Below are 20,573 nucleotides of genomic sequence, written 5' to 3'. Positions count from 1 at the left end.
AGCATTATTTGGAGAGACCTCGGAAACCTAGTTAAGTTGAGCATTGGTGGGATGCAACGTGCGGGGGATCTATTCATGAGTCATCATTGCAAAAGTAGCACATGAGCCCATGCTATTGCTGTCGAATGTTAGTGTCCCTCCAGCACATTGAGTACATAAGGAGACGTAAATTATACACTTATCTACTGCATTTCTTTTAGCACTGGAGGACAACCTGGCACCGGTCTGCAATTCGTATGATTGTCTTGTCTCCCATTTCCTCAAAAGATTAAATGGTTTTCAGTGCCCTGTCTGTCCAAGTCCGTCTCGGCGTTTGGCGTCCTTCGTTTCCCTTGTGTGATTTCATCGCGCTATTGTCCCATTTCGCCTTCTAAGGACGGTTTCAATCTAACACCAAACTATGACTTCTTTTACGTGCAAACACTCTATCTAGTCTAACGTATGGAAACATGGACTGCTATTTACAATGTGAAATCCTGAGTTTCAATTTGAGTCCTCTACACGGCAAGGAGCCAGCGTCAAAGTACTTGACCATCGGACGGAATAAAATAATTGTGTCAGCTTTGAATTCTTTTAGCACCAAAGGAAAGCACTAGAATGCCTGGGGATGGGGGACCTACTCATGTCCAATCAATGCAAAACACAGCTTAGAAAAAATGAAAAAAATTGGGTCATAAGTTGTCTCCATGAAGTTTTATTTTTTATGGAGTGTGGACCGAGTATCAATGTTCAGTACACATTTGGTGAATTTGACTTCAAAAGGTGATAGCCTAAAGCGCTTGATAGGTTGTGCAAATCTTGTTTACTCACTGCAGAAGGAGCAAAGTCAAAGTCTTGCTCTTCACGCAGTCTGCCTTCGAAGAAACTTCACGGGAAGCTATCTGCAAGTTCAGCGGTCGTTGGTCTCATTAAACATTTCCCGGCCCCAGTGGAAAGTTTTAATCATGATTGACTGGGTCTTGATAAATGCCTTTCTCTGAATTACGATTAAGATAAGCTGGTTAGAGGAAGGCATCTCGGGCGGGCAGAGTCAATTGGTGTTTGAATTTGAGAGCATTTGTTTAAATAAGGTCCTCGCTTTTTCTTGATTTCAGATTTGGGTTTGGCCCAGTTGGGGTTGTTGAAATCTTTGAGAATCATTTTACCTGTTCCTGTTTCCTCAGTGTGGGGCAATCGATTCTTCAGCACTTGGCACACAGCCTTCTGTATAATTTATTTGTTTTCCCATATCATGTTATGTTTTATGCAACTTTATCTTTTTTAGCTCAAAGACATACAGAGGTACAAGTGAATGGCTAACTGCTAATTTCTTGTTCGTACATATATCCGCATACGATGTGGATTTCTGCACATTAACCGTTGAATTTCCTTTTCATCAGTTAGTCCACTACCTGCCAAACACGGTAATGAAGTGTCACGTAAGCATAAACCAGTCAACAAACTCGAGATTCATTAAAGAGAGCGATAAGATGTGAGACCCCCGAACTCAAGATTCGTAAGAAAGGATACCCAGTTCACGACAATCCTGTCCTGTGATTGCAGCTTAACACGTCAAGGAAGTTAATCAAGTCGACAATGGACTGTTGATTGTTCGCAAGACAACCTTTCCAGAGGATGGGCGAGAGGAAGGTGAACAGAGAGAGACCAGTCAAAGGTAAGCAGTGACCCGTCACCCCGTTTTGGCTTTAAATAGTCGGCTGCCCACTTTAACGCCCGACATGCAATCCGGGCAGGCCTCACCTCATTGCAGTGATATCCTCTTTAGAGAGAGAGGGAGAGAGGGAGAGAGAGAGAGCTTTCCTTCTTGGGGTTGACTGAAAAAGCTCGAAAAACTACGAAGACCGGGCACTCTTTATTCCATTGAAAGCAAGAACGAGGACGAAGCAGCAGCAAAAGAAAAGGAGAGAGAATGCCACGATGAACACCGAGCAAAGTACGAACTTCTCAAGCAAAGAAAGAAGATGCTTCCTCTATGTTCTTCCCACGGTTAGTCGTTCTTCACCCCCCCAAAAAAGGAAAATTAAAGATATAAATGCATGAAGCGTTTTATAAATATCAGCGGCTCTGTTTTAACTTCCCATCCCTTTGATAATAGAAAGTTAAATATTTTTTTCCAATTCGGGCGTCATAAGAATTTTCCTTGAGTAATTTCTGTATGTGGTAGAATATCAATTCTGTCTCGTGTACTTCTTTTCTTGCGGAGTTTCTGGTGTTTCATCCAAGGTTGGTTGGGTCTCCTAACTTCATCTGGATTCGTGCATGAACTCGATCTCATTTAATATTTGCCTCGGAATCATGGGTTGACAATTTGACATGATGTTTTCTTCTTCATTTTGTTGTTCTCTCCAATCCTGATAAATGATCTGGCATACCTGTAGATGATTCTTGTTTTTAGTATAGTCAGTTCGATCTGGGCAGTGACTTTCTGTCGATTCAGTTGCTTTGGAAACTGAATGACTGGATTGCCCAGTTCTTCTATTTTCCTTTTTCACCGAGTGTTCGTTTCAAAATGAGGTCCCAAGATAATGGATAGATATGTATGCATATCATTATATTTGTGTTGGCCTGTATTAGGACACGAACATCCACAGTTCTATACAGCAAGAGTTTGATTTCTGCCTTGATTTCCCTGTTTAATAAGCAGATAGTTCAAAAATTTCTTCTCTGCTTGGAAATTGCTGTGGCTCGAAGAATTGTCAGTAACAGTCAACCTTTTGATCCCAAATCTCTCTTTACGCAGTTATGCATCTTATCAGAGGCTGCAAATTGCAATTGTATAATATCTGTCTCAAGTCATCTCTGTTCTTTTCTTATATTTCTGGACCTTTTTTTGGCATCCGTTATCGATTCTAGCAAGTACTCTTTTTAAGTGTTGGATTTTAGGGGAGAGAAGAAAAATAACCGAATCATTGGCTGGAATGTGGTCATTTTGGCACATTGCAATATTTAAATTTGTTGCTGGGAAATGCATAATGTAATTGCAGAGCCAGATGTCCCTGCGTAGAAGGGTTGAGGATTCTATTATGCCAAGCCTGCTGTTGAGTGATTCAACCCATGCAAGCATAACTGCTAATGGTGACATGATATTGTCAACGTGTTCTGTGACATGTCATATCAGATTCATATCCACTTTTTGATAGATTGTTGACAATGGTGATAGGCATGATACAGATTGGAGTTCAATCCTTGATGTGAATAATCCTCTAACATGATGTCTTCTGTAAATCAATCCTGGCATTTTCATGGGTTCTTGTTTGGTTCCAGAAAAATTTTAGCAATAGTTTTGAGCAAAAAGGAAACTGTGAGCTAGACGTTCTTTTGCCATGGTGCGAGAGTGGAATTGCATCTAACAATGATCATTGTCCTGATCCTTCCTAATCACAAGGGCACCATATATCAGCTTAACTGTTATCGCCCAACAGCTTGTATGCATTTCTAGGAATGGCTTTGTACATCATGAGTCCATAAGCTTGATGGACTTTCGTTTTCTTGTTCTAGTTATGGGAACAACTTGCTTTTTGTGCCATAAAACTTCAACTCCCACTTTTTTTGCCACGAGCATCTGTTGTCTAGTTAAGGGTTAACACCTTGATGCCAATGTTATTAGAATCTCACTTTCTCTTATTTGACTTTCCATCGTGCTAGGAAAGTTTCAATGTATAGGTTAATCTAGCCAGTTTGTTGGGAGAAACATGACCACTGGACTGACTCGTAAAGTTCGGCTAGTCAAGTGTCCAAAATGTTGGCAGCTTCTTCCAGAGCCAGCGGATGTTTCTGTGTACCAATGCGGTGGATGCAGCGCTGTCCTTCGAGGTAATTTACCTGATAACTTTAATGACCGTGTTTGATAATTTTCTTCAGAATTTCTTCCATTTATTTCATTTTGAATAGAAGAGATCATCAACTTTGATCAATTGTAACTTGCACTCCTGATATGGAATCCACTCTTGCGATTTTTTCCTCTTGCTTTGTGTGTAGATATAGCAGTATATGTATCTGGCTTAGCATTTTAAATCTAATTGTTTTTCCATGCAAGCAGCAAAAAATCGCAGAACTGAAGCTGGGAGTGCAGTATCGGAACTACTTGAGGTAGCTGATGCTCAGAAGAATAAACCTGAATTGACTTCTGTGGATGACGGTTCAAAAGAATCAGGACATGGAACGGTTCTTCCTTCCTCGACACTCCGTTCACCTGATCGGAGCAATGTGGACAGCTGTCGCATATCTGACAATGGCAATGCTGAACCTGACCAGCCTTGCGAGTCATTCTCATCCAATGTAGCTAAAAAAGACCGAAGCAGGCAAGATGTGTCTGGTGAGTCCAATGAAGAAGGACATGGAGGAGCAAGGGATGTTCAGTCTTCGACTCAGCCTGCTTCTCTTGATAATGGACAGACTTTGCTTGTCAAGACTCCAAGAGCAAATATAGACGGAAGTGAAGAAAGCTCAATGTCTGAAAAGCTGCCAGAGCAACCTGATGAGAGCGTTTCACCTGACATTGTAGATCGGAGGGATTCTCTAATCTCTGCAAGTGGAGAATACGGTCACCCAAGCTCGATGCTGAGAGGTGAACCTGGAGAAGCACCTATCTCCACATCAGCCAAAGGATTGGATGATCATGTTTACCCATCTCCTACTCATGTTGAGAATCAACGCGCTGGCGGGTACGTTCATCATACAAAAGAAGCGAATTTTGCTGTTTCTGAAGGACAGGTCGCTAGACAGAAGTTCCTGGAGAATCACAAGACAGATCCTAATTTTAGAACAAAGCATCCCCTAAGGAAAGAAGCGAATTTTGCCATTTCTGAAGAACAGGTCACTAGGCAGAATTTCTTGGAGAATCACAAGACGTACGGTAATTTTAGAACGAAGCATCCCCTAAGGAGTTCTAAGTCATTTTACCATAGGGATGGAGGGACCGACCCAATTAGAGTTAGCAGGCGGGATCGAGGTGAAATAATTAGACATGCAAGACAAGGTCTTCCTGGTCTATACCGAAATAGATCAGAATTAGAGGGATTTGAGCCTGGCAGAGCACCAAACTTCCAATGGGATCCCCAAGAAACATATGAGGCTCCCCTGAACAAGGTGCACAAATATCTGGTTCGTAGCTCAAGCTGTCGTTTACCAGACAAGCCTGAGTTCGCTTCTCAGGACGAGATGGAACTGCTGAGGTTGGTTGTTGAGCTGGAGGATAAACTAAAGAGGACATACAATCTCCATGGAACAAGAAATGAAAGAGTGTCCCGGCAGTTTAGTTATTCGGGGAAACATTTCTCGTCGGAAACCATGGAAAATAGCAGAAACTCTGATTACTCCTATACCCATTGCTTCCCACATGACAGGCATTACTCTGTACACTTGCCTCCACTCGCCAATCACGATAAAGGAGTCTATAGAGTTCATTCAAGTCGCAGCATGTATAGTCAATATGCCTCCTCTCCCTTGAGCTCCCAGCAGTATGCAGTCCCCTCGTTGGATCGCCAAATGAAGTTTAAGCAATTAAGAAAAGACCGTCAATTTTCCAAGAGACACTTCCGGCCTATCGCAGGTGGGGCCCCACTTATAGTTTGTTACCATTGCTTGGTGCTGCTGCTGGTACCTGCAGATTTTGTCCTTTCAAGAAGAAGATGTCATCGGCTGAGGTGTGGCTCTTGTTTGACGGTGTTGGAGTTCTCAATTCAGGAAGGAACACACCTAATTCGGTATACTCCATGTGCAATGGAAGCTCCCTCCAGAGGCCTTTCAGGTTGCTCTGAGGTCATGCACGGTTCTTGCTCCGCTAATAATGGTGTTCACCTCAACTGTGGATGTTCTGAAGAAGGTAATCCTGCTTCATTGACACCATCACATATCCTCTCACAAGTTAAGCGCACCACGGGAAGATTTATTCTCATGTTTCTTCTTTTGGAACTTCTGCAGAGAGCAAGTGTGCAATGCCCTCAGAGACCAAGGAAGTTCCTGGCAAAACCAGTTCAGCACTTCATCAGCTAATGGGCTATTCTTCAATTAGCCAGTTGATCACTGGATCAAGGCAGTCAGCCAGTGGGGCGGGGCGAGCCCTTCCACCCCAAGTAAATCCTAAGCTAAAGGAATGAAGAGCGTTTATTTATCGATTCTCAAAGCTTTTTGGCAGGCATTTACAAATTTTTAGAAAACCTTAGGTGTTGGTCACCCGTTATGTTGTCATCCCCCGAGTCATGTTTATGTGAGAAAGTGAGAGATACAAATAATAATGTGCCAGCTGAGGTAACTACATGCTCTTTGTCCACATTATAAGGTTAGGGTCCATCATTATTGCAAATTTAGTGGACCGCACATCACATTGGTCTGTGAAACATGGCGTTCAATAGGTGCTTCTCCATAGTTGAGTTATTTGCTGGACTTAATTTTTTGAGGCTGAAGCATTTCTATTCTCAGGAATGTAGATGCTGATGTGTTTGGTAGTCTTCTGTGATTTAAAGAACCGATATAAATACAAATTTTTTTATTCATGACAATGTATTTGAATTGTGTACACAGTCGGAGAGCTTGGTCTTCTTCATTCTTTTCTTTCAGAGGATTGGCCTGAAGTTGATGGATCTTCCGTTCTGAGCATATTTTCTTTGGCTGAAGCCACTGATTTTGATTCTTATGCTTTCATATGAATGAATCTGGAAGGTTACTGGCTTTCTCGATCTCATGTATGCATTTGCCCATCTTGATGGTAAGCAACTTCGAACGATTGACTTGGGACTCACATTTTCATAATCCTGAGAGACTTGGGGAACAGGCCAAATAGCGTCAAGAAACAGAATTGGGAGGTTTCTTCCCCTTGATTGCCTCGAGATGGATCTGTCTGATCGCAGCTACACAACTTCAGTGGCGCATTCTCGAGATCATATAAAACGATGATTTGATTAATTGATCATACCCTTGATCCAACTGAAAAGACATCATAAACATAAATACAATCCACACCCTGTAGGATGAGCCAAGTAATGGTAAAAACTCAGTTGCAGATAGGGCGACTAGCTTCCCATCATGCAAAATAGCCACGTCCAATGAAGACATATTATTTAGCAAGTACTATATAAGTATACGGGAATGTTTTACCCCCACACCTGGCCCCAAAAAGCAAGAACAATATACATGAGGAGCACAGCTGTAGACAAAACAGCTTTGGAGTATTGCTTCGAGCATGAAGTGAAAAATCTGGTTCACTACTGTATACTGAATATGGTAAGGAAGAAACAAAAGCTTTCTCTTGTCACGTTAAACCCAGAATTAATTAAAACGGTCTCTGTAAGTTGCTTCTGCGATTTGAGACGATGGATATCCTCTGGTCTTGCAGCATGTTGAGGTTAGGTGCCAACAAACGCGTATAAAGGTCAAAATAAAGAAGCTGCTTCAAGAGCAGTGCAAATTCCCGAGGAAATCTTAGCCCGTATGATTGACTAACCCGCACCTGAGGCAGAGAAATTGTTTATCAGTTCAGTTGCTTCATTCGAGTGCCATCAAATAAGATCCAAAAATAGGTCTCAAAGTATACTTGTCAAGTACCATTAACATGTTCCCATTTAACATTTAAGATTTAGCAGCATATCCAGTAACTAATTGCTGCCAAATATGATGACGTCTACACCTACTTACGAATCTTTTTCAGCAACACTTGAAATAAAATCATACCACATCAAGAAAGAGCGCATTCATCTGCCTCTCATCAACTACCAGATTTGCTGAGACAGCAGTGGCATTTGTAGATCTTTCCCGTGCTGTTGCAATGACAATTTCTGTATCTAAATCCTGCAATGAATAAACAAAATAAGCTTTTTTTTTTTTTTTTTTGTTGGTAAAATGGATAAACAAAATAAGTTCATCTTCAAAAAGAACCAGAAAATGTAGTCCGATGAAATAAGTGACTATAACTTTGTGCGCAGTTGACAGATATGGCTTTTTGACCAAAAACCACATTCTATAACAGTGTATAACAGGCTATATTATCAATGCAACAAATGCGATGAGAGAAACTTCTTTGAGTTTCTCATTAAAATGGTCCAAAGGAACAATAGTTCTCTGCTTTCAAAATCTATAAAGTATGCAACAAGAGCAAATCTGTGAACATGAATCTCTTGCCTGAATTGATGAAAATATCTTTTCCAAGTCCTTAGCAAATGCCTGTGTGTCAATGTCTCTGTTTGTGGCTCCCATTTCAATTAAAGCAGAAGCCATGGACTCATATTCTTCAGTAGCTATTGATGTCAGAAACACTTCCATGGCAGCCCAGGTCTTTGGAGATATGCGTCCAACAATTCCTGCCAAATTTAAAGGGTTTGATAACATAACAAGAAAAAATACACAGCAAGGCATCACCCACTTGAAGTTACAGAGACAGATAGGCACCACTATAGTTCTCTCATGGTCAATTGCTGCCTCAAGTAAGAATTACAGAGACAGTTGTTAACCTTTTTCAGAACAGTAAACATGGCGAAACCCTATATCTCTGTGATATCTTCTCAAACATACATTATTTGCCTACACCTTGCTCGAATGGACAACAATAAAATCATTGGAAAAGTTGGTCCTGTCTTATTCCAAATCATGCTCGCAAGCTATCAGGATAATTCATATTGATACAGCACATAAAGAAACAAATGTCAATGTCAAGACTTAAATCCAGCTTATACTCATGGTGTACTTCAGAGACACGTCTGAGAAAAGAACACTGGCAAAAGAATAATAAACTTAGATATAGTCAAACGAGCAGGCATTATCTATATCCTTTTTTCATTCTTTAACAAATAATGGCGAAACCCGGAAGAGTTAGTTCAACTCATAGTAATGGGCAACATTATTACAGTATTGCACAAATATTTTGCTTTTGACATCATATTTCACAGGAAACGTCCTCCAACTAGGACTGTTCACGATAAGTTGCTAGCATTGATGCAAAACTGCTCTCACATCAAATTCACCCGACGAATCGCGTACATAATGTTTAGGTGGGAGACATGCAGCAAGCAAGGCAACTACACTGCTATCTTAACAGGTCAACATCCCTCACTTGGAAAAAGTAAAAGGGAAAGAACAACCAAGTACAATGAAGCAAAAGACAATTATGTGTGAAGGGCGGAACCCCAGGTGGCTAACTCAGACAAACAGGATGACAAGGCATTATCAACCAGACTGCCAGACTAAAGCTGCTGGAGTTTCATTACACGGTATATGTGACATATAAACTGCCAACTCACGGAAACCTGTACTCACAGACTTTATCGACAAAGGGATGAAGAAGAAACATCAGCAGAAACAAACAAGAAGATGCATACCAAAATCAAGAAACCCAATACGACCATCCTGCAACAGCCAAAGATTGCCTGCATGCACATCTGCATGGAAGGTCTCACAGGCAAGCAGACTCCCAAACCTACACAGTATAGCAACCAATTACATAATCAAACCTCACATAGCATTTTGTGTTTCGAGAAAAGATGTGACAACAGGCACACATGAGTTTGTAGACGATGGTCGCACCACACATTAAGGGCAGTTATAAGACTATTTTCTGGACTAGGAACGAGCGAACTGATGGAATCAAGATCAGTAAGCGGAACACCATATAGCCTCTCCATAGTCAAAACCCGTTTGCTGCTGCAATATTCATAAACCTTCGGTGCTGTAGCCTGTCTAGTGAGCCCCATTACTTCCAAATATTTCCTGAAGCTTTCAATGTTTGAAGCCTCCTTATAGAAGTCTACTTCTTCTAGCATTGATTCACGAATGTCTTTGACAACACCCACCTACTGAATGAAGATGCAATTATCAAGCCAAAAGTGCAGCAGAATATCTGATAACAAAAATCAGGCAATATATAGCTAGTGTATATCATAGGCAGTATTGAAGCCCTATGTTCCAAATTTCAAAAGTCAAGTCTAAGTAATACCAGCGATGTACGGCTGAATTCCGGGTTGAGAAATTCCAGTATGCGTGCCACAACATACACAAAGTTCATGTCAGCCACCAGTAGATCCTCCATTCCCGGTTTCAAAACCTTTATCACTACGTCCTCCCTAGAGCCTTTGAGCTTTGCACCGTGAACCTACATGTATCATTTCCAACCGCATATATCATTAGCCATATGATGCAAATTTTGGTGCAAAGGCGAAAGGTTGTAATTAAGAGACAGAAGTGGAATGAAGAGATGAGTAAAACCTGTGCTATTGAGGCTGAGGCAAGTGGTGTTGGGTCAACATATTCATAAACACTATCTATTGGTCTCCCAAGTTCCTCACGCAAGATGGCTTGGATCTCCTGAAAAGGAACTGGAGGAGCTCTGTCGAAGCACTTCTGAAATTCCTCAACATATTCTTGAGGGAACAAAGTGGGAGCAGATGCAATGAACTATAAATGAAAAAGAAGAACCATTAAAATTATTGCAAAACCCTGTCAAAGAAACGCTTAAATAACCAAAAAATGAAAATGAATTGGCACAGTGAACTTGTTTTTCCCCATGTCAAATATACACTCTGGATACGCCACTTCAGGTATCAGAGCTAACCTGACCCAATTTAATATAAGTTGCTCCCATGCGTTCAAACAATTTCCTCAGATAAACAGGGGAAAGTAACCCAAGCTGCAACTCAGTGGGTAATCCAGCTGATGAATTTGCGGACTACAAAACAGGATTATTACAATTTCTGTGAGAATAATATAATAGCATCACCATAAATAAACTCTAACCACCAAATCAAAGTTTTTTTTCTTAAATATGGATGAGAAACTACATTAAAAAGAAGGTTCTTGTCATGAAGCAGTAATGTGGAGAAGAGGCAGCCCACATATAAGTAATGTACAAGACATGAGAGACAGACATTTTCTTGAGCAAATACAGGCATGCAACTACAGCTGTAACCTTGAAAAGACAGCTAAAAGAGATGCTGGAGACACTAAAGGCCACTTCCATGCTTAATTATATAAGTTCTCTCTATCTTCAACCTAAAGCCTTAGGATGATTCCACCTATCTATAACTCCAATTTAACAATGGCTTTCTGCTGCAAAATTTAATTCTAACAAATTACCATTTACTACTTTTAACTTAAAATTTGAAAATGCTTCCTTAAAAGTGTAAAGCATTATGGATTATGACTTCTGTAAGGGCAAAAGGCTGATGGACTTAGGTCCATGGCAATCATGACGGGAGAGGATATTACTTCATCAACATCTTTCAGAAGAAAGCCATTCTTGCCTGCAAGAATATATAGAGCTGCTCTTGTATCCACTGCTTGATTACTCTTTATAAGTCCACATGTGTGAAATAACAAAGAAGAATCCTACTCGATCTCATGTCAAACATTCCTGACTTTGGACTATTGTCCGTGGAAACAACCACAGGAGGGAGTCATGTAGAGTGGAGCTAGGATGAAACATGCACGCAAGGCATCACTCATCATGATAATAAAATCAAAAAGCTCCCACCTTGGATACATCTGCTAGCCACTCACTGCCGACTCCAATCACTGCTTGAATACCTTGTGCAAGCCTCAAGGCTCCGCGTGGACCAGTATTGATAGATGTCTGGACAATGTCTTCCACCAACTTGGGCAAGTTTTGAATGTTTTCTGAAAGAAAAACCAAATCAAAGAACCTATGCTCATGTGAGCACCAAAACACTACAGGACCAGCAAGTTCATCATCATGACAAGACCCATAAAAAAGATCGATCCAGCAGTCTATAACACCACAAAACCAAGCCTGAACACTAACCAAACCACTGGCACCAACAAAATTCCAGGTCAATGTACCACTTGGCAGTTGGCACTATGCAACAACTAAATCACTACCGAAGAAATCCACTAAATCCACAAATCAAATCCCCAAGTGCCACTAAATATCTCATCTAATAAAGAAATCCATTTCGTCCAAGAATTTAATCCAGTTCACCACAAATTCAACCACCTTCTGTGTGCTCAGGTAATCTTCACTCACTCACTCACTCACGGAGTAAAACCCGAGCCCACTAAATAACCAACAGCTACCATCTTGAAAAATTAAAACATATTGAACCAAGAATCTTCGAAGACTGAAAAGGAAAAGAAACCAAGTACCCTGAAGGCGTGAAGAAGAGAAAAGATCCTGCGCTTGGGAGTACTGAGCAAAGAGAGTGAACCCCTTTGAGCGGCCGTTCAGCAGCCTCTTTGAACGCGGAGATAAGCTCGAACTCTGCAACTGATGATTCAAGAACATAAAAAAGGAAGAAGAAATAAAAATCCAATCTTGAGACTGAAAATCGAGTGACAATTCTGTAGAGACCGAACCCGAGAATGATGAAAATGAAATTGAGGCAGACGCCCACACGCGACACCCCTAATCGCAGAGACCGCCATTTCTTGTCTCTGCTCGTACGCGGACTGTAATTCCCACCAGCTACAAACAAAACAACGTCCTTAAATACGAGAATTTGTGTGCGCTTGTGTTCCGCTGTCCCGTTTTCGTCTTGGACTGGTACTAGAAGACGGCGACGTCTTGTATCTGGGGGCTTAAAATGTGGAATTGTATGTCGAGCAATGAGAAAATCACGGCCTAACTCCAAGAAAACGGAAAAAAAAAAAAAAATGCTTTTTTATTTCGGAGAGAATGACAGAAATTTTTCTGTATCTGTCTCCATGGCCTTGCGATTTGCACTAGTAAGGAAAGGGAAAAATCTCTAGTGCACTTCAACAGAGTGAAAACGATGATGCCACGTGGCGTTCCATCCGCCAAGCTCGTAGCTAATGTCCGATTAGTTAATTGACGGTTGATGTACTTGTGTCGTCTTGTCGCCATTGTAGATTTCACCAAAGTCAGCCATCAATTTGGCTAATTTCGATGCTCTGCCAGAAGTCCAAATGGTCCCTCGCGTTTTGAGAATCGCACCCGTGTTTCTCAATTATGGGATGCTGAACTTACTACGATGATTGTACAATGATGGGCGAACATACGGAAAATGATACGGGCCACAAGATCATAATCTTGAACAGCCAGGAACGCAGTGTTTGCTTTTCATTTATATATAAATGGCTGAATTTAGCCTAACATAGACAAGATCAATGGCTGCCAAAAGCCTGATTACAAGCTACTCGAGGAGAGAACCCTCACTGCAGTATATCCCTAGTCTTCAGAATTTTGATAATCCTGGAAGCTCCACCAGCAAAATATCAGATGCTTCGTCCATGTCACGACACAACGGAAATGACTTCCGTCCTGACAGTAAACCCACAAGGGCTGAGGTAAATATGTCAAGAATCTGAATCTGAATTGGAACCCGAATCGGAATCTGATTTTTCATGCTGCAACTCCACCGGTCCTACCCTATTAGTATTTGGCTCTAATGGTGGAAGTCCATCCTCCTCCTCCTCCTCCTCCTCATCTTCTTCATCATCATTATTGTTATCACCATCATTTGAGTCAGGATCATTTTTTTGTTTGCTAGAGTTATTAACTGCAAGCACCTTCTCACTTGATGAGTCCATGGAGGATTTGAAAGCTTCAGGCCTGCATCATGTGATGTAAAAACAAACATCAGGGGCAGGACAAAAACCAAACAAGGGATGAACTGCCAAAGCCAGTAACGTGCTCAAGGCTGTTCAGATCCTGAGACTTTTCAATCATCTTAAATTTTGAAGTTGATGCTATTTACTAGCTCTTAAGTTATAAAAAGAAATAGATGAAGGCTTGAATCTCATAGATGGCAACATAAGTTGGGGGAGAGGGGAGAAGAGGCAGAGTCAAACTGTAAATTTTACGGGCAAAGGGAAAAAAACTTACCAATCTGGAGACTTCTTGAGCTCCCGCACTTGCTCATAGAACAGAACTCTGGAAACGATACATCCTACTTTGCTACCTGATTCAAGTGCCTTTTCCTTGCCACTGTCATCAACCACAACGAACGTCCCTGCGATATAGATCAAGTATCTTCTTAATTCAGCAATCAAATTAAATCAATAGAACATTTAATGTACTTCTTCTAACTTGTAAAAAATGTAGGGAAGTTAGATGCACAAGAGCATATCAGTCTAAAATCATTAATGCAATGTTCACATTTCATAAAACTAGTGACCTGGACACACATTGAGTAATCTACATACATATATGGTCTCTGCTTCACGTAGCTCAAGTTTTCAGCTCAAATATTCTCCAACATGCTATTACAATCAGAATAAACCAAACTTTAGCACAAATAGAAGTATGTGGGTGGGGGGGGTGATTCTATACTGAAATAGTAGAACTGTCAAGGCTCCAGCTATGACAGCAAAGGCACAATCAAGTAGCTGAAAGAAGTAAAAAAAAAGTTCAAGAAAGTGCATTTTGGATGTATGATATCATTTTAGTCCTCAAAGTGCAGTGACATGATCATAAACAATGACTATAAACCAAGCAGAAGTGGCATCCAGAAAAGCTTGCTAATTTACATCCTCCTCCCAATCTCAACTACGGTTGTAGGACATATTTGAGATGGCTTCTTGAGAACAAACCTCGTCCAATCCAATATTTCTTTTGGATTTTAGCTGGGATTAGCGCCAAAAGTTTGCTGCCTTGTGCATCCATCACCTTAAGAGAAAAAATGACAGCATAATCAGTAATTTGGAAATTTAAAGAGGAAAGGAAAAAGAGAGGAATAGAGGACAGAATGACAGACAAAAAAAAAAGCCTGATAAAAAAGCACTAGAGAAATCGGTACATGTACTCTTACATGTGAAACCCATAAACTCAACAGATAACACTGGACAAACCAAAACTTAAAAGCACTCTTACACGAGAAAGCCACACTTTTGCATACAGCAGATGCCTTGACAACCATACTGTCGAACTCTCCAAAACAACTTCTGTTTTGATACTTTGTAAGTCGGTTCCGAAGATTAATCAAATGACAGTTGCCGCTGCCCGTGCGCGGCTAACTACCACCCTCGAAAATTGTATGAAATAACCCTTTTTGAAGCAAAAGACATCAACCCAAAAAAAGTCATTCAACAAATCCTCCCTTTACCAAGTATTTATTCAACAAACTGATTATCACCAAAACTATTCATAGGAAAACACCATTTCCACGTAAATCCGTTACTCACAAAACGAGAATCAACATGTTCATTAATGTAAACATAAGTGAGCATTGAGAGATGAAGAGAGAGCAAAAGGGCAGTAGCTACTAGCGACGATGACCTCGACGAGATTGGAACCCCGGTGGGAAACGGCTTGCACGATGTTCTGCCCATCTTGGAGCGTAACCTCTCGTTCCTCTGCAGCCCACTTCAGGTTCTTCCGCCCTCCTTTCATCCCTGCAATTCCGAAGAACGATTCCCTGACCACAAAGCACGGCCAGGAACGACGTCAGCATCCGCCGCCTACTGCTACTACAGCAAAAGGGAAACGTATTGCAGTGCGAATCGCCGCACCAAGAAAGGGACCCCGCGAAAACCTGAAGCGCTAGTTCGAGCTTCTATGAATTTGGCTCGGTGGGCAGCGATTCAAGAGGCTAAAGGCCCGAGCTTTCGCTCCGCGACGAGAACGTCGAGAAGTGAGCGCCGTCGACGGCGAGGTTGAGGAGCGAGCAGCGAGCTGAAGGTAAGGGGAGAGAAAAGGAATTGAGTTCACGTTGAATCGGCCCGAAAAGGTTAAATACTCCTAAATAATTCCATTTGAGAAATAGGGTTTATTTTGTAATTAAACAATCGCGGGAAGCAATTTTAGCCCGATAACTCTTTCCAATTTTACCAAATCTGGGACCTTACGTTTGTGAAAAATTTCAATGAGCTCGGCCCATGACAGCATCGGGCCACACTCGTGCGACACATGACGAAGGGTCAATAAACTCAACATACTATTCCACCATTCTTTGACAACGTCCCCCAATCCACATGCGATGTGTGAACAACGACAGTGCCTGGCTCGAGCATTGATGCGCCGGGCCTTTTCCATGCTGGCCGAGGATTGGGGCCTTTATTAAGTTTGTTATCACCGGGGTCCTCACGAGTTCATGCACTAATCCATGCAGTAGTTGGAGGTGAGTATATATTAGACGTCGCTTGTAGAGAACAAAACTATAGCTTGTAGAGATCATAAGAGAATACGAAAGAGCTTTGAACTAGGCGTCCATATCCACACCGCCCTGTTTGAGATTCTGTGGAATTAGACATGCCTAAAATCAACAATGCGGGTTTCTCTGGCCAAACTCATACGAGCCATTATACGGGACGTGCTGTACCGACCAATGTAATGGGATCCGTGCCCATCCATATTGTTAGGAAACAAAAGGAGAAGCATCAAAAATATCTAAACTACCATTGGAGATTCCATCTTGCATTTGCATGCATGGTTTCATACTTATGACGGCACTGGATTGACTAAAGAAGATGCTGAGAAATAGTTCTTTCCCCAATAAGATACATCTAATGCTTTGCATCGCTTTGATGGGCTACTACATCTGTCCCAGAACAGATTATATATCTGACTTTCCTAATACAATCAAGATGTAAGTCATCGATCAAAAATAACATATCCAATGTCAGTCGGCAACCGTTGTCCAAAACCGAAGATGCCCCGCCAAAAGATTGCTCTCTTCATTGAGCTCCCACTGTAGTTACCAGCTTCGCCAAACATAAGAAGCCCAACGCTACTGCTTAGGAGTGTTCTCCCCCAAAAAAAATTGTTTAGAGAATTCCCTTTTGAATTCAGTCACCGACTCCCAAACCCTGTCAGAAAGCTAAACTGAACTTGACTGTCTGTCGATGGTGCTCTTATTGTTATCGGGGCTTGTGATTGGCCGTCGACCCTTGTGAGGACCTCCAATGATGCCCCACATCTCAAACTGCCTTTGCCGAGCTCTCGCCCTTTCCTTTTCTTCTTCAGACTTGGAAGAGTAACAGTATGGCAAGAAACACCATACTCCCACTCCGGTGACTCCATATCAGCATCACTCACTGGTTTTTTGCACCCGTAACAAAGATCAAAAGTTCCCTGTGCCAAACCATGCTCAACCGAAACTCTCTTGTCAAACACAAAACACTCGCCTTCCCAGAGGCTCTCGCTCTTAGGAACCTCCTCAAGATATTTCAGTATTCCACCTTTCAGATGATAGACCTGCAAATATACAGATCGAAGGGGAGTTCTTCATTGAAATCACAGAGCACAGCCAATTGGAACCTATCAGGTTTTCAAGAAAAATGAAGTTGAAAAGCAGGGGACTCCTATGCATGGCTAGGAACCCACAAAAAAGAAGAAGAAGAAGAAGAAGAAGAAATGGTGCTGCATTGGAAAATTTCGCTGATCTATTTATGTGGAGCATGCAATGGACCATGTTTTGGATATGAAACTCAAAGGTCATGCATACAGACCTCTTTGAAACCCTTACTCAGAAGGAAACTTGAAGCTTTCTCACATCGAATTCCTCCTGTACAATACATTGCCACCCGAGGCATTCTTTCTTTTGGACTGTCTGCTTGCTGATCAGTATTTGCACTAGAACCATGTTCTTCGGCCAATTTCAAATGCTCCCCATCCATTTCAGGAGGTTGGAACTGATTCTCCACCCAAGCTGGAAACTCTCGGAAAGCAGTGGTGCATGGGTCAACTGCTCCTTTGAACTTCCCAATTCTCGTCTCATAGTTATTCCGCACATCAATCACTACCTAAAAGCAATTCAAGCAAATAATAATTAAGTGACTGGCCAAAATGCATTCCCAATGCTTATTTATGCCCCGTGACAGGTTTCGAGGCCTGAATCTTGAGATGCCAAAAGCTCCAACTTGAAATTTAACCACTCGATGTGTGACTCTATCTGATATCATGTTCCATCTGATTTAGATAATTCAACTAAATTAAGGACAGACTGAAATATTTTAGCATTCAAGTAAATATTTGCAGATGATATGAACACATGTTGAAGATTTAATGAGTCTCAAAGCACGTTTTTTGAAATTGAGGAACCTCATTTGACATAAAGTAGTCAATCAAAAATAGGTTCCCCCAACTGGACGGTGAACAATAATGGCTAAGAGACTAAATAAGCAATGTTGCCACTTTGGATGAGAGGTAGGAAAAAAAAATGCAGAATTTGTTAGGCAAATTTTAAGGCACCCAAAGACAAACAAAGTATAATTTTGCAAAAGAGGAAACATGAGATGTCCGAAATGAAGACATTAACATGTCAGCTACTCACTGTATCTGGATCGCTAATCAGCATGTTCCAATCCCTCGGATTTACATACTTCCCAACCCTCTCAATAGGTGAGACACTAGGCATTCCAAGAGAAACGATCTGGTTAAACACAAGGGAATGCAGAATCATTATCTTGTACAGAAAGTATTAAATCCCATTAACTCAGAAAGCATGTACAGTGACATGTGTCTAGTACAATGTGAAGAGTCCCCTCACCTCTCTTTTTAATTTGACTCTGACGTGATCCCAACGGAAGGGGGCATCTTCCCCAGCTGCAAGAGGAGAGCTGCTACTATGTCCATGGTGGAGAGCTTCATCTTCGGGACTCACAGGAGATTCTATTCGTCTAAGCCCTTTTAAACGTTCATCACTCTGGATGAACCCAAGAACTCTTTCAACTGATTCGCGGGTTCCACATATGCTCCCATTTATCCCTTCTGGCGCAAGGATAATACCACCTGAGACCCGCTGAAAATACAATAGGCCAGTTCCAGATTGTAAATGAATGAAGAACAAGACAGGCAATAGAAAAGAGAGAGATGATTAGTTAAAGAACAGGCTTAAAGAACAGGCTACAGAAATATCCACCGAAGCGGACAATAAGGCGGCTACTGAGATTAAGCTTCTGGATGAATTTGAATTGGTAACGAAGCAGACCTTCCCGTGTTCCATAAAAATTAAAAAGGAAATCATACTCTTAATGCTTTCTACAATGATACATATTTTCATGATTGGGCTGGGGCCAATACAACATGCCACAAGTGAGAGGGAATGTTTGAGTGTTACATAATAAATTGCGCCTAATGTATCAGCTTTGACTTCAAAGATAGATCAATCCAAAAGCTTAGCCAGTTAATAAAGTGGCCGTGATTCCTGAAATTCGTAAACCGCATGGACGCGCCTATAGCCGTTTGACAGAGTCCAGATTGCGGTGCTTGGACAACCTTATTTTCAAGCCCAAGTAAACATTTCAATGCAGCATACACGCGTTCAGCTAAAACACCGGCTGCGTATATAGTTCATACTTGCAACCACGAAAGGCCAAAGGACCAATCCCCATTTTGCACTAGCTAAGATATCAAAACCGACCGACTGAAAACGGCAAGCAGCTAGAGGCTTCAGCAAAGCAACCTCGGCACAGGCACAAAGCTTTCTCCATCGGAAAATGCAACATTCAAGAGGAAGCGAAGAGCAAGAACGAGAAGAATAAGCGGATTAAAACGAAAGCACGAGCTACTAGTAACCAACCAGTTGCTCGCAGAGATCCTTCAAGGGCTGCCGCAGCTCAGCGTGATCGGGGAAATCCGCGAACTTGTAGAACGAGACCACCACGAGGGCCGCCGGGTCGTCCACCTGGGTCTCGCCCTCGATAGGAACGGGGTCGGCGGCCGACCCGGAGGAGAAGCATTTGGCGGGGAGGGTCATGGAGCTCGGACCGCGGCGACGGCGCGTGGGGATTCCGGGGCTTTCGAGCCGAGGAAGACGGCGGAGGCGAGAGGCGGAGGAGGAACTTTGGGTAAGGCCTGCAGAAGCGAAGCGGGCGAGCTTGGGAGTCAAGGGAAGGGACGAAGGGAGCAGACCCAGAAACTGGAATGGAGGAATCTTGTGCTTGAGCACGGGCAGCGCAGCAGCCATGCGGCCTGGGGGGCGATGGGCATTGCTCGCTCTTCTTCTTCTTCTTCATCCGGTGGGCGCTCCCTGTTTCGGCAAAGAGTGGGGTGGTGGTGGTGGTGGGCTTCGTGGACTCGCCAGGCCCATCTAATTGGAGCCCGTTGTCGTACTTATGGGCCACCGAAGAAGCCCGGCAAAGCACCACAGCGAAACGCATGAGCAAAACTAGATGCGATATCAATCTTAAACTTTGGCCCAATATGTAATGTGCTCCATAAATTTTTAATATGTTCAATGCAGTTATTGACTTTAACCCAATGCACAATATGGTCCATAAAACTTTTGGTATATGCTCAATGTGATCCTTGAACTGCAAGAAAATATTTAATGTTGTCATATAATTTATAGATTAAATTGAATGTATACCAAGAATTCAATGACTACATTGTACAATGAGCTAAAATTCAATGACCACATTAAGGGTGAGCATCGATCCAGGGTTAACCCTAGACAAACCTTAGCCGACCCAACTTGATTGGTCCTAGTCCAGTCTTTAGAGGGACTAGGTTGATCCTTGGTTTTAGGACCTCTAGATCTAGCATTATGCCGGTTAGTCTTTGAGTCTTTGATCCTAAGAGAGGTTGCCAACCCTGTACATAATATATATATTTTATATTATATCTAATATATTATGTAATATATGCTTTTGTCTACTCTAAATTCTAGCATCTCCTCCTCTATTCTCTTCGCTGTTCAATTTGTCTTGTAAATTGGAAAGTAGAAACCTAGACC

General features: G+C 41.9%; 4 protein-coding genes across 7 annotated transcripts; 1 reads left to right on the top strand and 3 right to left on the bottom strand.

Annotated features, from left to right (window-relative positions):
• Positions 1-1,393: 1,393 nt before the first annotated feature.
• Positions 1,394-6,517, top strand: LOC104454476 (protein ENHANCED DISEASE RESISTANCE 4). 3 transcript variants are annotated; one of them, XM_039316422.1, is made up of 5 exons: positions 1,394-1,654; positions 1,734-1,986; positions 3,646-3,813; positions 4,040-5,824; positions 5,923-6,517. In XM_039316422.1, exons 3-5 carry the CDS (start codon positions 3,693-3,695, stop codon positions 6,096-6,098), a joined length of 2,082 nt encoding a protein of 693 aa, XP_039172356.1. In that variant the 5' UTR covers positions 1,394-1,654; positions 1,734-1,986; positions 3,646-3,692; the 3' UTR covers positions 6,099-6,517. The 3 variants fall into 3 exon arrangements, with proteins under 3 accessions (XP_039172356.1, XP_010067630.2, XP_039172357.1); XM_010069328.3 differs by lacking the exons at positions 1,394-1,654; positions 1,734-1,986 and adding an exon at positions 2,008-2,223; XM_039316423.1 differs by lacking the exons at positions 1,394-1,654; positions 1,734-1,986 and having other exon boundaries at positions 2,243-3,813.
• A 464-nt stretch (positions 6,518-6,981) lies between these two features.
• LOC104454475 (uncharacterized aarF domain-containing protein kinase At5g05200, chloroplastic) lies at positions 6,982-12,563 on the bottom strand. Its single transcript, XM_010069324.3, is given in 12 exon segments — positions 6,982-7,288; positions 7,290-7,447; positions 7,669-7,785; positions 8,116-8,294; positions 9,309-9,406; positions 9,514-9,779; positions 9,923-10,078; positions 10,192-10,380; positions 10,538-10,651; positions 11,456-11,598; positions 12,085-12,205; positions 12,295-12,563. Coding segments are annotated over 12 exon segments (1,632 nt in total). The 5' UTR covers positions 12,364-12,563; the 3' UTR covers positions 6,982-7,266.
• A 403-nt stretch (positions 12,564-12,966) lies between these two features.
• LOC104454474 (probable RNA-binding protein EIF1AD) lies at positions 12,967-15,596 on the bottom strand. Of its 2 annotated transcripts, none has more exons than XM_010069321.3 (5): positions 15,409-15,596; positions 15,176-15,314; positions 14,491-14,566; positions 13,784-13,910; positions 12,967-13,510 (listed from the first exon to the last, which is right to left on the bottom strand). In XM_010069321.3, the coding sequence occupies exons 2-5, from the start codon at positions 15,287-15,289 to the stop codon at positions 13,255-13,257; spliced, it is 573 nt and encodes a 190-aa protein (XP_010067623.1). In that variant the 5' UTR covers positions 15,290-15,314; positions 15,409-15,596; the 3' UTR covers positions 12,967-13,254. The 2 variants fall into 2 exon arrangements, with proteins under 2 accessions (XP_010067623.1, XP_010067624.1); XM_010069322.3 differs by having other exon boundaries at positions 15,432-15,596.
• Positions 15,597-16,301: 705 nt separating this feature from the next.
• LOC104454473 (rhodanese-like domain-containing protein 7) lies at positions 16,302-19,849 on the bottom strand. The gene is given in 6 exon segments (XM_010069320.3): positions 16,302-16,882; positions 16,885-17,092; positions 17,347-17,640; positions 18,171-18,269; positions 18,387-18,638; positions 19,419-19,849. Coding segments are annotated over 6 exon segments (1,407 nt in total). The 5' UTR covers positions 19,806-19,849; the 3' UTR covers positions 16,302-16,715.
• Between the last annotated feature and the right edge of the window lie 724 nt (positions 19,850-20,573).

Source organism: Eucalyptus grandis, chromosome 7, assembly GCF_016545825.1.
Source record: "Eucalyptus grandis isolate ANBG69807.140 chromosome 7, ASM1654582v1, whole genome shotgun sequence".
NCBI classification, from domain to species: Eukaryota; Viridiplantae; Streptophyta; class Magnoliopsida; order Myrtales; family Myrtaceae; genus Eucalyptus; species Eucalyptus grandis.
This window is presented reverse-complemented; position numbering and strand designations above follow the sequence as displayed.

Coding starts and splice junctions, on each gene's coding strand:
- LOC104454476 (XM_039316422.1), top strand. CDS start 3,693: ATGACCACTGGACTGACTCGTAAAGTTCGGCTAGTCAAGTGTCCAAAA. Junction 3,814..4,039: donor ATGCAGCGCTGTCCTTCGAG/GTAATTTACCTG, acceptor CCATGCAAGCAG/CAAAAAATCGCAGAACTGAA. Junction 5,825..5,922: donor CTGTGGATGTTCTGAAGAAG/GTAATCCTGCTT, acceptor GAACTTCTGCAG/AGAGCAAGTGTGCAATGCCC.
- LOC104454474 (XM_010069321.3), bottom strand. CDS start 15,289: ATGAAAGGAGGGCGGAAGAACCTGAAGTGGGCTGCAGAGGAACGAGAG. Junction 14,567..15,175: donor GGGGTTCCAATCTCGTCGAG/GTCATCGTCGCT, acceptor TTTTCTCTTAAG/GTGATGGATGCACAAGGCAG. Junction 13,511..13,783: donor CTCAAGAAGTCTCCAGATTG/GTAAGTTTTTTT, acceptor CACATGATGCAG/GCCTGAAGCTTTCAAATCCT.